An 18,208-nucleotide genomic window follows, 5' to 3' on the forward strand; every position below is an offset into this window, starting at 1 on the left:
TGCACTGGGTGCTAGTTTCTCAAACATCTCCTCATTTTTTTAATCACATAAATGTAAAGTATCTCTCATATCCAATATCAACCAATACTATCAGTCTATCTCCTAAGCTTCTGTTTTATTCTTTGCACCACTTATTACAGACAGCAAACTATGTTTTTTTTCTGCTGTAAGCACAGCAAGTGTAAGTGTACTGTGAGTGGTAGCAGTGCTTTAAATGTCTGCGAGACATCTCAAACGTTAAATGTAAAATTAGACACCGTTTCCCTGAACAGCTGGACAACTGATTAAGTGTTGCTGTAAGCCACCTTTAAAAAGCAGCAGTGGGACGATGAGCGCAGCCATATGCACACAGACGATAATATACCCATTCTCTCTCCACAAATCTCTCTCCATGACACCACCTTAACTAACTTCCTAAAAGCGTTTGTTGGTTGACTGGGGGGGCGTACAACGAGACATACACTATCATTACAAATATGAGATGTTGGTGCATATAGTCTTTGCTATGTTGCTGCCGAGAGATTGGGATGAAGTAGCAGTATCTGCGTTTTGTGGGAAACTAGCTGGCTGGCAGGCAGCATACCCTCAAGAGAAGGGAGAGGGCCCATTACTGCTACACAAGGTTGCTGAGCTAATGGCTACAGTAATGGCATGGCTGCACTTAGAGAGCTACGAATTTGATTGCAGATCTGCTGCGTGGTCACTGGCACTGCCACAGACAACCCAGAGCTACTGTGATGGGGAAGTTAACTGTAAACACACATGCACACACATGGGTGGGAAGAAAAACACACCAATCGTGAGTGTGTGTGCAACATGAACATATGTAGATCTTATTGAAAAAAAAAAAAAAAAATCAGTAAGAAAATAAAGAGAACTGCTGAACGTGTATTAGGCCTCTAGATACTCATAATGGAACAAAACGTGTATAGCCCAAAGCAGGCTATATGCACACAGAAAGTTTCATGCAATCAATTTCAGCATATTTTATTAAACTGAGCGTGTTTCCACACGAGACTACATTTTAAGTGCCTGAGGATCAAGGTGTTTTAAAATGAGCAGGAAATTTTAAATAGACACTAACAGCAGGACCCCCTACGGCCTACCATCTTTCTGATGTCCCCATGGGTATGATGGGGAGGCATACCTGCATGCGGTGCAGCCCAGTGGGAGAGAGTGACGTAAGCCGGTCTTGGCAGGACAGTTTGTGTACTGCATTGAGCCAAAGGGCAGACAGTCAACAAATGCAGGGGACCTGTGCCAGCCATCTGATCCATAGACACTTTCTCATTTGTCCGTGTTGGGATCAGAGCACTGCCTCACAGCCTGGGTTACAGATAGCCCCTGTGTTAACTCAGGCGATGCTCTTGCCAAAGGAACATCTTCGCAATATCAAGGACAAACAAAAGTCAAACGCAGGACCCAAAAAAAAAAAGGTGTTTTCTTCCGAGGTACTTGTTGGGATGTAAATAACCACTTGGGATGGCAGTTATAATGCAGGACTGACCTCCTGAGAGTGCTGAGGGCAGAGTATTGACCGGCCAGTACGTTTGCAAAGTGAAAACTTAAGCAGAATTAGCTTAATTGCTTTCACACAGAGCTTCTGAGAAAGGAGAAAGTCATTAACTCTGTGCTAAGGTATCCTACAAAATATAGCATTCCAATTAGGTACAACAAGATATTGTAGCTTGGAGCCTTTCAGACATTTTTTTGCAGATCTAAATGCACTGACTTTATGTTCAAGCCTTTAATTAATTAATAACACAGCAGGCAGTTTGACAGCGACAGCACAGGAATACTTTATGGTTGGATGTCAACTTTCTAACTTGCAGCTGTGTGGGCTTCCTGTCAGACAGTGGCAAAGATGTTATGCTTCATACATCACATTAAAGAATGTGGTGCTATTTTAAACTTTGAGAGTTAAGTTTCTGCTTCCTGGAACATCATTTTTGAACCAAACCACAAACAAACACGACATGCCTGCAGCTGCGTGTAGCCGGGTAATATTAGTGAGACCCAGATCAGAGTTGTGGACTAATGACATTGGTGTATGTACAGTCAAACAGCATATGTTTAGTTATCAGTGTAATTTCAGTCATTCGACATTCAAGCCATTACCACAGTATGACTACTCTCATTATATTAGTGTCACTGCAATGGGACGGTTGACAGAACGATTCAAACTAAATTCATCAACAGAAAAGCAACTGACATGAATATAAAGACAAACAGAAAGCAAAAGTTATCTAGACTGACTTGCTCAACAGATTTAATAAAAAGCATGCGATGACAAACACGTCGGCCCACACAAACAGATGTTGCAAGAATGGCAAACACGATCTGACTTCACACAAGAGAACAAAATTACTTCCTTGTTTCATACTAAATTATGCTGTTTGTCAAGGATAGAGCTGCTGTGGTTACAGCAATCACGTCACACCCACCACAGAGTTAAGTTTATAACCCCTTCACTGATGAGTGAGCGTCTCAAGTGATGGGACATTTAGTTATTCTCTCTCAGGCTTGACATAAAGAATGACATACCAAACGACGTGCTAAGACATTTAGAGACATACCAGATAAAAACAGACATTTAGACTATAGAGGCTATAAAGAATAGACTACTACAGGAATAAATGCATTTGAAAAGTTTACTGTTTTGGTCCAAAACTGATACTACATCTGAAAAAGTGGGGTAGTCTTCTATTCAAGGTCTAGACAATTACGTGTTCACAACATTAATGTTGCTAGGCTAACAAGTGTCTTAAAGTCTGTTTATAGTCAGTGTGTTAGAGTCAGTCAGCACTAAAAGTGTTTAATTAGTCCAGTTTAACCTGCAGGAGTTTCTGAAGACTCGTGTAACGTGTTTTTCTGCCACGGAGGAAATAAATTCATGACAAGTGAGTCCAAAGCGTCTTCTGACGTCTCTACTGCAGAAACAGAACATGTCAAGCTGCCAAATACAACTGTGACAGATGATAAGGAGCTCAAGAAGGCTGTTTTATAAAAGCTAACTGCCGGAGAAAATAATTTTTGACTGCTTCTAAGAGCCAGGTAGGAGAGTGTGTGAGAGTACATTGTTTATAATCTTAAGTCTGCTGCTCTCTGTCAGATTTTAACAGGACAGTGGAGAATGACATCCTTTTGTAGGAAATACTGTCACTACCTGAGCAATGCTGATCTAATATGTCCACTTAAAAAAGCTGCATTGAAATGACCTCACACATCATGCCAAACCAGATAATAATGAGACTGTATTGTTTTAATTTACAAATTAAGGAACAGCAAGACATTGTCATTATGCCTGCTGTTAGGTCTATTTAGATACATTTCAAAAGAAATCTTTTATGCTCATATTTTTGTGAGTGAGAAGCAATGAAAGCAGCGGTGCTATTTGTCAGCAGTTTACATCGTGTTTCAGCCCAGTATAGTCAGTTAGTCAATGACTTGATTAGTCGGTTGACAGAAAATTAACTGTCAACAACTTTGAATCTGGGAATTGTTAAAGTAATTTTTCAACATTTTCTGGTTCTAGCTTCTCACAATATTTGCTTTTTTTCTCCTTGCACTGCATTAACCCAAGGGTAGTGATAAAAATAATCATTAGTTGCAACCCTAGCCAAGTCCATTAAAAAAAGTGGACATTTTTATGGCATAAATATTTTGTTTAGTTCTCCTTGGGGGAAAAAAACCATGGAACTCTCCACTTCAGACACCAGTGAGACAACCAGCCAGCAAGCAGGCTGCTACCGCAGTTTTTCAGCTGCCCGGGGCTCCAGGAATGCAAAGGGATCCAAGGAGAGCAGCAGCACAGGCATGTGTCCGGGAACAGAGAGCACTCAGTGTGCCAAAGAAACAGCCGAGAGGAGATTTCCACCCGATAGGCCTCAATGCTACTGCTGCTGGTGGAGCCCGCCAGGGCCTGCGGAGGGAGCCCAGAGTTGGGGCTCTGCATGGCAGCACAGAAAGGACCCTTTGTTATGAAGTATTATGTAGTGTTAAGCCCCACAGCGCCTGAGCATCCCTCTGTACTGCCTCAAAGAAGGGGACAGAAACAGACAGAACGATGGAAAGGAGAGAAAAAGAGAGAAGGAAAGAAAGACATCTAAAGCAGACAGAAGAAAGATGAAAAAATAAAAAGGAAGAGACCAAAAATGAGAAACACTGTCATATGTAATGTTGACAGTGGTAAAGGGTACAGATATCTGAGAATAGGATTGAAGCCAAACAAAATGCTCTTATCTTTACTCACAAGATGTTTTCTCTTAGCTATGTCGTCAAACAGAAAAGCCTCTGAATACTAGACCAGGAATCATAGAAATCTCATTGCAGTTACACAGTGTGTTTTAAAATAAGAACCAATAAGGCTGCACACTGTATATCTGCCAGTGAAAGTCTGTGAAAGCCATAGTGTGAACAATGTGTAAAAACAAAACGAATCAGTGTCTGAACAATGGGAGTCAAATGAGTGGCTGTGGCACTTTAAACAATTGACTCTAACCAGTTCTTAAATAAAAACATCTCTAAGTTTCAGGCCATAAAAGGTAGAACTCACACTGTCCAGGAAAATAAGCTGCCTATAAACATTTGATGCAAATGCTGAGCATTACTGAACACTTAATATGTCAGGGAATAATAGCAGACGGTATATCAGCTCACTGAAGTTATTTTGATGTCTCCACATACAATATCAGTTACCATCAACAATCTTACAGGCTGAATTTTAAGGGACAAAATGGAGCGATGAGTGACTGCAAGCATCACACTTTTTGGCCAGTTTTTACATGGATAAAATCCAGCACTGCAGTGTCTCTCCTTTTATACCATGATATCAGTATATGTGCGTGGGTCTAAGTCACTTCACACGACAATGAATCCCTTTATGGACTTAATTTCGGCAGGTGAGTACAGAACATACAGCAGTTTACATCAGTGAAGGCAGTTATGCTGGGTTGTGGACTCTAGCTTGGGAACAGAACAGCAAGCTAGCAAGCACTGTCCATGCAATGAGCTGTGAGCACCGTTCAACCTTCACAAACTAATGGTGGAGAGACACACAGACTCCAGCTAGGATGCATCTGGATGTACTGGACCACTAAATGCCCCGGCTAGTGGTGACATGGTGGGTGACATACTGTGAGGTGGGTGGTACTTGGTTTTGAATCGCACATTTTCAACAAGGCGGCCAGGTCACAAACTACAGCTGAACAGTACACTAAAATATGTTTCTGAAAACATTTGAGGTGAGAAATAGGCAATGCAACAGAATTTTGATTCCTATTTGATCAGCACTGCCTAGCTTGATCTGAGTTTTGTGGACCGATGCGTTGCGGTGGACGGACTCATCTGCATTAAGTTGAGGATGAGTCGTGATTATTCTAATTCAGATACACTGAGCGGTCTATCAACTTGCCGTGCCGTATCCATCATGCACCAAGCGGCCGGACCTCCTGCTCTCCATACAATATGAATAGGACCCATCCACTTGACATCCATCAACGGATCCAGTGTGTCTCCACCATAACTCTTGTGGAATCTTGCTACGTCTCTCATGCTTGATCATGTCCCATTCACTGACCAATCAACATGCTGCATTTAGGAACATACAACACATTTTGTGAGGGGAGGGAGGGGGGATAAACTTATCTATTGTGAACCGCCTTACAATACTATAATGGAGGTTTTGGAAAACCAATTGAGAAACTGTCAATAGATGAAATAACCAGACAAGATCAGCTGATTTAGGATAATCCAGCAAATGAGACTCTGGACAAGATACTTCGATCACATTGATACAAAAATCATACTAAAATCCAATGTCACAACCAATCAGGAATAGCTTTAACAGTATAAGTGATGTGATGTGTAACAAATTACAATAACAAATTTATATTGTCTAATGGTGTATATCCCATATCGCCCATCCTTACTCTCATGTCATCACACACAGAGATTAAGACTTAACCAAAACATCAATGGATCCAGTGTTGAACACTATACACCAAAGTATTTGCCTAGAGGAAACATGAGCCATGGACATCTTCCTCTCCCTGACTTCTTTCGTTTCCCCAAATATATGTTTGACGTATGTTCTCTATTTTAACAATCAAGCTCACATTTGGAATAACCTGACCTTTGTTGTGGTGAATGTCACATCTTAGCCTACCGAGTCATCAGGAAACGACTCAAACTTTTGTTGGGGGTTGGGGGGTGGGGGGGTGGAGAGTGGGAAATTACAGTGCTAGTAATATCTGAGCCCTCCAAAGTCAACAACGCATCACTGCAACTGTTTCAAACGTGGTCATCTGCCTTCATGGGAGCCCTAAAGCGGAGTCACACGCTTCGACACGTGCAACTGTACTGCGAGCTATTTAAACAAAGAGTGCTGGGCTGCCAAGACTACACTCACACACACACTGTGTCGGACAAAAACAAAGACAAACCCGGCAAACCCCGTTCTAACCAAGTCACACAGCTACACATACATTTAATAGATCTTTGTTTTCAGTTCGTCTCATGTTTATACAGCGTATAATATTCGGATACTATGCGACAACGCCTTTTAACCGTACAGCGTTGTTCCCTGTTATTGTTCACATGACCACAACGTAACAATACAGTAACGCTACAGCTGTTAACTGTTTTAAGACAGGACTGACTCGCTTCTCGAACCGGTTTTGTTAATTTTATTGTACCTCTAAACACAAATAGGAACATGTCCTCTGATTTTAAAAAAAAACTACGTAAAAACTACGTTATGCTTGACCTGTCAGAGACAAAAAATACATTTATCCTGAGAGATATTAGTCGCTGCTCACGGCTAGCTTAATTAATAACACACTTCGTTAGTTGACAAACAACTTATTATTCTCCTTGACAAGTTATTGAAATGTTGCCCTTGCGTGAGCAACGTTTTTCTTGTTTATTATTATGCAATCGACAAAAACAGGCGGACGGAAGAAGAACGACAGAGCAAGAGATCTCGTAGTGGCCTATCTCTGCTTAGCTTGCGGAAAAAAAGACAAGACTCACCAACGTAAAGGTTACCAGCAGCGAGCCCTCCTCTCTCTGGTTCACATCCGAGACATTAACGGTTGTGTGAACGAAGACACCCAAGGCAGAATGTGACAAAAATAATACCAAAAAGAGACTGTTTTCGTCGTCTATCTCCGTCAGTACGGCTCCGTCGCTCCTCGTCCTCGACTCGCCAGCTCTTTATTTTAGCTGAGCGGAAACAGTCTACCAGCTGCCTCGCTCTCGCTCTCGCGCGGTCTCCATGGCTACCTCGTTTAAAAAAGGGCGGAGCCAAACTCTGTCAGGCCAACCGCAAGGCTCAATTTACAACATAAAAACATAGAATTTAGTGGGGAGACAAAAGAACCGACAAAAAAGAAAAACACCCCAAATTCAGAGCAATTACAGCAACAACTGTATAAAAGATAGTAATATTATATGTATTATGTGCATGTGCCATGAAAGAGAATTGTCTCAATAAATATGTACAGCTACATTTTATCATCTTTAGCAGATTTCTGAATGGCTGACTGAAATGCTCTGTATTAATAGCATCTAAAAAAATAAAACAAAAAAAAACCTTGTACAAACCTCAAACGACCTCTTGTTGGTGATCACCCTGGAGACAAAGAAACGTTTATCAGCACAGGAAGAAAAAAATTGCAACAAAAATAATTTCTTTTTTAGTTACTGTCTTTATCCAATGACCTCTTGCAAATTTACACAGATTTACAAACAGATGTATTATACTCAGTTATCATTTAATATTGAAGGTGAACAAATTCAGCTCCAGAGAAATTAAGGTGAAAGAGACATTCTAAGAAATTCAAGAAAATTAATCTGATTTTATGATATAGGATTATTAATGATTACTGTCTGACCAAACAATTAAAATGTTAAAATACAAATAAAATATCTATCATAATGGACTGTGGTTATCTTAATGGGCTTTTTTGTGTTTTGTTTTCTGGTACATCGATGTCTTGAGCTATATCATACAACAATCGTCTTTATGATGTAATTTGTTTTTACCTTATCTTCCTTTTTCTAGCTTTTCAGTCCTCATTTTAAAAATATATAGTATGTCTTAATGTCAAACATTGAATGCCTGTGTCCTTCTAGATAGAAGTTGATGGATTGTGTAAACACAAGGAACAATAAGCCAAAGGCTTTATTGTTCTATAAAATGGTATGATGTATTTTATAAATATGTTAGAATGATGTTAATAAACCAAACTAAGACAATTATCTTCTAGCACCTGTAGCTATATTATTTGAATAGTTCACTGTGATTGCAGTGCTTCACACAGAGCCTTGGCTGTTGTCTCTGTCAGGATGTTTCATTACATCCTCTCTGACGTGTGTCTTTTCTTTGTTGCTGTTACCGCTGCAGAGACTTCCTCATCACAGCATGTATGTGTATTAGATCTAAACAGAGATAAGAACTTTTTAAATCCAAAAGGTGGGGAATGAAATGACAGATGATGTAAATGTGTTGATATAGTATATTTATTTATGTGATAGACAGTACAGTACTGTATTTACACATTGCGGTTGCAGATGGAAGATAGAAGAGAGCGAGTGGGAAGAAAACTTTACTTTGCATTACTTAGTGGGAAAAAGAAAGTGAGATCGCTAACCGCAGTTCTCTCTGCACCATAACTTTGCAAAACATAATGCGTCAATGCAATGAAGCATCACCTATTTTTGAAATCCCCACCATAGTCTTATACCCCAAGAGAATTGAAAACATCTCTGTCCTAAAACTAGAGATCAAACAACATTCAATAAATCATGTTATGTAGATATAAAGAGTTTTTGCTCTACAGAAACTTCACAAACTCATAGTAAGTTTGTGAAGAAAATTAATGGGATATTAATTTTCTGGACTTATGATGTACTGTATATGGGGCAGCTATGGCATTCAAATAAGGTATACTATTGAGAAATGTTGACTGAGAAGATATAAACTGGATTCGGCTTTAACGTGATGATAATTCATTGATTTTATACACTAATCATTTATCCTTTAGTCATTTTCCTTAAACATACAAAGTAATAAGTGAGCAGAGACAGAACTGTCTAGCTGATAGTAACTCACAGTGTCTCTAAGAGACTAAACACATATTATTAATAATTTTTATCGTGAAGAATTGTATCAGCTCATAGTAAGTTTGTGAAGCTCCTCTTGATATCTGTATGATAATGTAATTTGGTATTTTACACCTTATCCATGTTTTCCTTTCCCATTTCTCTTCTACTTTTGGGAATTTCTTATATTGTGCTTTGAATACTTGTCCAAATAAACAGTTTCTGTGCTTGTTATGATGTTATTGTACTTAGCAAATGGTGCACAGGTCCAACAATATGAATCATTTCCTGCAAACACTGTTAGTGGAAGAGAAACTTAAAGTATGCCCCATGCAGCAAGGACAGAAGGGATAGTATAAATGCACACAAGGTTTGGGTGACAGTGTCTCAGTGTCCTAAAATACAAAAGTATTTTACCAGTTAAAGCCATAATTTCATTTCATAGGCCCAAACACTATCAATTGTTTACAAGTTCTTGGATTCTACGGAGCTGTTGAATCCACAGCCACCTTTGGCTCCCTTCCTGCTCTATTCTTACATCTTCCTCCTTAATTTGTTCATGGAACATTGTTCCTCTGAATCCCGTGTCCTGTGAAGGAGCAATAACTTCTGATAAACATCTGAATAAGTCCAGTGTCCTTGCCTTTTTCTCATTATCATGAAATTATATGCAGAAAGGTGGTCCTTATGAGAAAATTTACTTCATAAGGGGAACATGTGGTGTAGATGAGTTTCCTTTCATGAGCAATTCTTGACTTACTGTGTTGTTAACAATGACAACACTAGGGCATGCTCCAAATACAATACTGTGTTAGTAGTGCAAAATATAATGTGCTGCTTTTGTAAAAGAAAGGCCTCTCAACCTTTCTCAAATGTTAATACAGTCTATGGTTAATATTTTGTGCCAATGCTGGCATCTAGTGGCTGCTTAGCTTTCCTACATACATGACATGGTTTCCCTTTGAGCTCAATTGGGTCATATTTATTGGCAAATAATTATTTAATGTGTAAATAATTACATATTCATTCATTTTTACAGTATTGTATTTGATTTTTGAAACTACCGTAACTTGAATTCTCACGCTGGCGTCCAGCATCAACTGTGTTCAGTAGATTGGATAGTAATATCAACTATAAAATTCAGCTCCTGATCATTATTGGTGAATTCCACATCCATAAATTGAAATGGTCTGGCTCCAAACCCTGCTTCATCGGTTTATTGTTGAACTCAAACAGTATGGAATCGAATATGTGAAGAAAAACCTACAAAGACTTTCAATATTTTAAAGGAAGTAAATTTTATTTGGACTCACAGACTGAACTTTGGACCTCTCTGGCTTGTACAAAGTTTTTTTTTTACTGTATCATTATACATATATTATACTTAGTTGTAAATTAACAAAGTTTGTGTGAAAAAAACCGCAAAAATACGGACAGCTACAGGGGGTTAGCCCCTGCTTTCCTTTCTAATATACCATAAATTATTCATTCGGGATTTTAAAAACACATATATTGAAAATTAATATTTCGGCACACGACACCTACAGAGAACTGTGCATTCACAACACAAACAAATAACAGAAACAGACAATCTAAAACCGAGCTCACCCCCTTTGTTGGTGAAATGGTTCCGCCCAGTAGCTTCCTACTCGAGTGCTCCTTTTTGTGCCACTTTCGTCAACATACGTCTATACACTTCAGTTGTGTAGGTATGTCTTTCAGTCACTTTCTGGCCGGTGGGAGATAGTGTGTTTGATAGACATTCACAGTGTGACAAAATTTGCAAAAAACTTACTTTTAATAGTCAGTTTCTTCAAAATATGGACGATAAATAAAAACAAAATCAAACTCAAACCTTCATAGCTATTTTCTTGCTGACTAACTGGCTAAATAACTAAAATCCTCCGGAGGAATTTATGCATAAATGTAAAGTAAGCTTTCATGTTTTTGTTGCTTAGTACTTGTCACTGGTTCTAGTAAGCTGTTAACCTTTCACCCAGTTAGACATTACCTTGTCCTTGAATGCATCCATCTCCATCAACTACAGTATCTTTAACATTTAACTAAAGAAACACCTTGTGGTTTCTTTCATGATTATTGAAGTTATTTGGATGAAAGGTGAGAGATATCTTCATTGCTGTTTACATTTTGTCTATATGTAATCAGACATGTTTTTTGTTACCTGTCTCTAAATGTTTGTGCGTTGCTTTGTTAGCTGTTCTTGTTTTTTCTAAGCAGAATATACAATGCTTATATGCTTAGTTCCTGGTTAAGTTTAGTCACTCAGTTGTAAACACAATACAGAAAATTGAAGGAGGAATGGATAGAGAAACATGTCACACCTTTTGTGCTTAGGTTTAAGCACTCATTAGTTATAGACAAACATGTACGACAATGTAAATGTAAAACAAGGTTGAAGATTTACTGAAGTTCTGTAAATTTCAGTTTTAATTTATTTATTGATAGTAAGCTACTGTAAGCCAATATGGTGGTCAGTTGTACATTCTTGAGCTTAGGTACCTGGGACATGGAAAATATCAAATTTAGGTTCCAAAACAAAAAAAGTTTAAGAACCCCCTAGTATGGTCTATAAAGTATATACTTAGAAAATCCTGTTGTGTAGCATCAAATAAATGTACATTTCCTATGAGGAGAAAATTGTAGAAGATTTGTGAGAATCCACACAGCAAAGTTTCTCAGTAACACTGTTTTGATACTGTTAAAGTCCCCCTCCACTCAAAAATCTGTTTTTCTTCTTGGTCTTTCACTTCAATATTTGAGCTTCATCAGAATGATGTATGTGCAGAGTTTGACACTAAAAATCTGTTTTCACATTCATTTGCTAAAGGGGGAATGTGTCTCTGTGCTCCCTTTAAATCTGAATTTAAGGTGTGTACATCACAACTAGTTTGGAGCCAATTATGGTCAAATACACAATTTACACAAGTGTGATGTGAAAACTCGAATCCTCCAGTGCACATAGACTGACAATGGACTTTTCAGTGAAGTAGAAGACATCTTGTGTCCAGCAGCTAAACTTTTGAAATAAAAAAAAAACATATTCATGGATTCTGGATTTTTCAATGATGGAGAAGCAGTAGAAAACATTTTAAGGATTTTTATTAAGGTAACTGAACATTTTTTGTGGAAAAAAACATGTGTGACACAATTTATTATTCCAAGCAGAGTATTTTTTATGTCCTAAGACATGTCTGGAGGGAATCTTTAAGTGAAGAATGTTTTTAATAAATAAGATGTCCTGATTGCCTTCACAGATGCAGTGACATCAGAGTTGTAGCAACAATAGTGAAGCAAAGCCCAAACCAAGGAGAAACAACATTCACACCATTGCAGTGAGTTACTGATCCAACCTGAAGAACTGAAATGGCTTACTCACAGATCCGCCTAAAAATTCTCCCCAGCGTTCGCTGTCTCTTTGATAAACTGGTGCAAGTAAAAGTAGAGGGACTTGCTCCTCACAAAATGGTGGAATTAAGGTCCAAACTAGTTGATGATAAAGGGGTGATTTTTAAAGCCTCCGCCCTCTACAAAGCAGATGAAACTGGCAAGGTGGATGTGTGTCGTGCACCATCTCTGGGAGGAAGTTACACCGGAGTGGAGCCCATGGGTTTTTTGTGGGCCATGGCACCAGAGACTCCACACCACAGATTTATGAAGAAGAATGTTTCCAGCCCAACACTAGTGGAGATAGAAGCACTAAGTGGGGAGACCGGTGAGCTCTTGGCCTCTGAAACCAATGAGAGAGGATACATGACAGAGGGGATGAAGAGGATACCTGTGAGAGACGGAAGAATACGAGGAGTCCTCTTCATACCACCAGGTTAATAGTGTGCTTGTTGATGAGAGTTGAGAAAATATACATAAACTGGAAAGATGTCAATATTCTCCTTCTATTTTTATTTTCATGTTTTTCTAGGAAAGGGTCCATTCCCTGGAATTGTTGATATGTACACTCTTGGTGGACGACTAACAGAGCCCAGAGCCAGCCTCTTGGCAAATAAAGGTTTTGTTGTTCTGGCGCTGGCCTATTATGGCTTCCAGGATTTACCAAAAAAACCTCCAAACCTGGATTTAGAATACTTTGAAGAGGCTGTAACATATCTGAGGAGACAGCCTGAGGTTAGTACTGGAGATTGAATGGTAATAATAAGAAATAATAATAACAACAACACATGGTACTTCTATAGAGCTTTTCGAGAACTCAAAGTCAATTTACACTATACACTAAGGGGCACCATTAGTAAGACAAACAGCAGACAAACATAATACAGACACACAAGGATGGATTTGGGAGGGGGGGCTAAGAGAAGGTGGTGGAGAAGAGATGGGTCTTGAGACAGGATTGGAAAACAGTGAGGGACTCTGAGTCTCTGATGTCTTGGGGGAGGGAGTTCCAGAGCATGGGAGCTGCCCTAGAGAAGGCTCTTTACCCAAAACTATGAAGGTTGGACTTGTGGGGTGGAGAGAAGACCAGCAGAGGTGGATCTGAGGGACCGAGAGGGTTGGAAGGGTCCGTGAGATGTGGGGGAGCCAGTTGGTGAAGGGCTTTGTAGGTGATGACCAGGATTTTGTAGTTGATCCGGTAGGAGACAGGAAGCCAGTGAAGCTCTTTTAGGACTGGGGTGATGTGGTGCCAGGATTTGGTGTGAGTATGAAGTCAGGCAGCTGTGTTCTGGACCAGTTGGAGTCTGTTGATGGAGCTAGCACTGATGCTGTAGAGGATTGAGTTGCAATAGTCAAGACAAGAGGAAATGAAAGCGTGGATGAGTGTTTCAGCAGCAGGGTGTGTGAGAGACGGCCTGATCTTTGCAATATTGCAAAGGCAGTAGAAAGGGGATTTGACAATTTGGTGGATGTAGGGCTTGAGGGAGAGGGTGTGATCAAGGGTCACACCAAGGTTGTGTGCCTGGGAGGACAGTGATCTGTTGGAGAAGTAGGACCACCTCTGCAATGAGAGGGATGAGGTTTGCAGATATAGCCAAAACCAGGGGAGGATGCTTGATTGAGGGAGAAAACAATTATCACGTTGTTGACAAGTTTCTGTTAGCAGGAGAAAGTCAGTTGAATTGTCCAGGACTAGTTCATGTAGGATGGGGGTTTTGTTGTTTAATGATCGGGTGTTGAGGAGGGCAAAATTGGTTGGATGATTGGGCAATGTAATGGGGGCATGCTAGAGAGGTCTGAGGTTATCTAGGTTGACAGGATGGGGGGTGCAGTGGAGGGGGGACGGTGGGAACATAAAGTTTGGATGTTGGATACCGGATGGATGTTGGGGTTAATGGAGAAATATTGATGGTGGGTGTGTCTGGGGCCATGATGAAAGTATCAGTGGTAGTGGAGGATGCTGGCAGAGTGGGCAGAAATAAATTAATTGGGGGATAAAACTGGTAATTTTTAAGGTTAAGGTTAATAAAAATAAGAGAGGGCCGAAAAGAGGTCCCATAGCAGCAGTTGACAAGTGGGTTAGTAGTAGGATGTAGCATTAGCACAGAGCACAAACAGGAGTGTCGTAAGCTACTCATAGTACTGATGATTTTGTATGATGAGGAGTGCAGCTAGGGAAGGTGATGTCCAAATAACGTTGGTCCAGTAAGTAAATATTGATAGTCCGTTGAGGGATAGTATCCAGGGAAGGGAAATAGACCAGCAAGGTTGGGGGACAGAGCCAGCAGGGCAGCTCTGTTAGCTTGCCGGCCAGCCAAGTGGAGCTAACTTTAGCCGGTTAGCGGGGAGGCTGGGAGAGCAAGGCAGCTAGGAGCAAAGGCAGGGGGAGAGGGAAATAGCAACAAATACAGGACCATGACAACAGACGTAGAGAAGACAAAAAGCAAGAAAACAAGAGAATAGAAAACAGGGAGGACAGATAGGGAAGTGACAGCCACACACAATACCAGCAGTACTCTCTGACAGTAAACACACATACAGACACAGACACGTGACCAGAAGCTGAACTGAGCCTGCATTTGACCATCCTCTCAAAATAACACGTAATTTTAATGATGGAACAGAAGTTTACATTGCAGCTGTATTTACTGTAAATTGTGTGAGAACAGTGTCTTATTTCATAACATAAAGTGAGAATGCATCAGAGATGTAGACCTATATTTGTGTCACTGTTGCCATCTACTGGTTACTTTCTGTTTACTCAAAGCTATGGCAGTGACAGAGAGATTTTTTCAAGGTGATAAATTGAGAAAACAATTATCAGAATAATGGGTAATGATTGCTGATAGTATTGGTTTTTATTTATTGATCTTGCATCCTATGAAATAAAACGACAATAACAACAATATCTCTCCGTACAGGTCAAAGGTCCTGGGATCGGCATCATATCAATCTCTCATAGTGTTGCTTTGGCTTTGTCAATGTCATCTTTCCTCTCTGGGATCTCAGCAACTGTCTGTATTAATGGCTGCAATGCAAATACTGTGATTCCATTACACTACAAAGACATAGTTTTTCCTCCACTGTCACCTGTCATAAAGAATGCTAGGTTCACAGATTCTGGGCTTGTGGATATACGCGATGTCGTACCGGACCCTACCTTGGAGAAGAACAGGGCATCTTTGATTCCAATAGAGCGTGCCAGCTGCCAGTTCCTGTTTGCTGTTTCTGAAGATGACCGCAACTGGAGGAGCGCTTTTTTTGCCAAGCAGGCTGCTGCAATGCTGAAGAATCACGGCAAAGAGTCGTTTCAGGTGGTTTCTTATCCTAAAGCTGGACACTTTTTGGATGTTCCTCACATGCCTTATTGCCCATCTGGCTTCCACGCAGCAGCAGGGCGTGCTGTGGTGTTTGGTGGGGAGCCAAAAGCCCACTCTGAGGCCCAGCTGGACCTGTGGGAACGAGTCCAGGAGTTCTTCAAGAGGCACTTGGACAACAAGAGCACTTATTAGCAAGCAATGCTGCATCAAGTGTGTCAAGCAGCCCAGAATGGTTGTCCTTAGCAATATTTTGCCTTTTTATGTTTAAGTATGTATTCAAAGATAGTTCTTGTATTTAAATGACCGGCTTATAAGATTTAGGGGGATATATTGGCAGAAATGGAATGTGATATTCATAAGTATGTTTTAATTAGTCTATACTCACCTGTAACAAAGAATCGTGTTTTAGTTAGCTTAGAATGAGCCCTTTATATCCACATAGGGGGCGGGTCGTCTTCCACGGAGTCCACCCTGTCGCACCGCTATGTTTCTACAGTAGCTCAGAATGGACAAACCAAACACAGGCTCTAGAGAGGACCGTTTGTGGGGGGGGGGTGTAGTTGGAAAACCATCATATACCATCATAGAGTCCTGCCCTCACCCTGCATGCTGTTGTTGGCTGGGGGCTATGCACCCACTGCCTAAAGGTTGACACCCAGAAACGTCCCAGACACAGAAAAATCTGAAAACACAACTCTGCACCGCCACACACTTCTAGTGGGTTAAAGGGATGATTGAGAGGGATTATTTTTGTCTATACATTGTTTTTTTTTTTTTTTTAGGAAAATCCTACTCATTCTGCCTTTAAGCTCTCTATTTTATAACACTCCTCAGTCAAATGCAGTATTTCCACTCTTAATTACAGGTATTGGTGATCAAACTTTTAAGATTTGATTGTTGGGTGATAATTCAGTGCCTTTGTGATGATATGATTACATTGTGCTGTCATTTTTCAAAATTATGCTGTACAAATGAATAATTCTAAGATAATTTAAGTTAAACATCATAAAACGAGTAAATGAATAGTTTTGTCTCATGTAAAACATGACATTTCCTTGCATTGACCATAAATTAGATTGTTTTACATGTTATCAATTCATTGATACCAGAAAAATATTCTGTTGTTTAGTCTATAAGGTGTCAGAAAAAAGTGAAAAGGGCTGTCACGATTTCCCAAAGTATAAAAAGTTAACATTTTCAAAAGTGTTTTATTTGATCGAAAGTCTAAAACCCTCAAAATATCAAGTTTATTTTCATATATGACAAAAAGTTAAACTTCAAATAGTCACACTTGACAGTGAGATTTGGGCCTTTTTGCGAGAAAAATGACGATTATTCAGTCATCAAAATAGTTGCCAATTTATTTTCTAATGATCTGATTTATTGATCATCATTAATTGTTGCGGGATTAGAAATGTTAAATATAAAAGAAGTAATTTAGATAATTGGATGCAAAAAAAAATTAATGGGAAGATGTGTTGTTAGCCATAGTCTTACACTGAGCCAATCAACAATTGCGTCATATTATTACTGTATGTCAACCTGTAATTACAATGCCTCCTTTTACACTAATTAGTAGTGTTTTACAGCAGTGAGATTCATTAGTTTCCAGCTTGAACCCCATGAATGTGAATACACATCTGTGCAAATGTTGGCATCTAGTGGCTGCTCAGCCTTCCTACATTTATCTTTGAATTTTCTTACACGTACTGTACAATAAGTGTTGTCACATACAATATAATGTGAAACAGAATTGGAGGAAAACTTTTCATAATGACATAAATGGATAATTTAAATAATAATTGCACTTTTATTCCCATGTTAAAGTTTTAAAAAAAATTTTGAAGGACTTTTGTCTGTTTCAAAGCAAAGTGAATCTACTTTGATGGTGTAACCTTTTCTCTGTGGGAGTAACTATGCAGACTATCAAAGAGCAGCCTGATTCTGATCCAAGTTTGAGACAAAGACACTAACATCTCTCCAGTCACATCCATATTAAGAAACACTGTCTTCTTTTAGTCGTCTCTCTAGATCCCAATTTGGGAGAAATTTTGTTTTTGTCAGTCTGAATATAATGTCAGACATTTTATATATTGTGTACTGATTTAACGACTGTGAATGCTTGAATTAGAAAATTAGAAATTTGAGTACTATGATATTACCAAGCATGATTTAAGATTTTTGAATATTTTTAATCTTGTTTTCAGACGGAATTTACTGATTGATGTTCCCATTAAAATGTTCAAATCTTAAGCACATACTGGAAGGACTCATTCATTTATAGCCTACATCATGCCCTTACCCACTGATCACTTGGGTTACTCTCCTTCTATGAAACAATGGGTCCATATTTGCATCTCCTTTGAGGGGTCTGTTGA

General features: G+C 39.4%; 2 protein-coding genes across 3 annotated transcripts in view; one reads left to right on the forward strand and one right to left on the reverse strand.

Moving 5' to 3' along the window:
• susd6 (sushi domain containing 6) overlaps window positions 1-7,250 on the reverse strand; it is a 32,910-nt gene extending 25,660 nt beyond the window's left edge. Inside the window, exon 1 of the mRNA XM_067571690.1 lies at window positions 7,033-7,250. The gene's annotated coding sequence lies outside the window, so the exon portion shown is untranslated. The remainder of the gene's footprint in view (window positions 1-7,032) is intronic.
• A 3,495-nt stretch (window positions 7,251-10,745) lies between these two features.
• Window positions 10,746-18,086, forward strand: acot20 (acyl-CoA thioesterase 20). Of its 2 annotated transcripts, none has more exons than XM_067572648.1 (4): window positions 10,746-10,814; window positions 12,381-12,946; window positions 13,043-13,245; window positions 15,432-18,086. In XM_067572648.1, the coding sequence occupies exons 2-4, from the start codon at window positions 12,490-12,492 to the stop codon at window positions 16,020-16,022; spliced, it is 1,251 nt and encodes a 416-aa protein (XP_067428749.1). In that variant the 5' UTR covers window positions 10,746-10,814; window positions 12,381-12,489; the 3' UTR covers window positions 16,023-18,086. The 2 variants fall into 2 exon arrangements, with proteins under 2 accessions (XP_067428749.1, XP_067428750.1); XM_067572649.1 differs by lacking the exon at window positions 10,746-10,814 and adding an exon at window positions 10,827-11,223.
• The last annotated feature ends 122 nt before the right edge of the window (window positions 18,087-18,208 follow it).

Source organism: Thunnus thynnus, chromosome 18, assembly GCF_963924715.1.
Source record: "Thunnus thynnus chromosome 18, fThuThy2.1, whole genome shotgun sequence".
Classification (NCBI taxonomy): domain Eukaryota; kingdom Metazoa; phylum Chordata; class Actinopteri; order Scombriformes; family Scombridae; genus Thunnus; species Thunnus thynnus.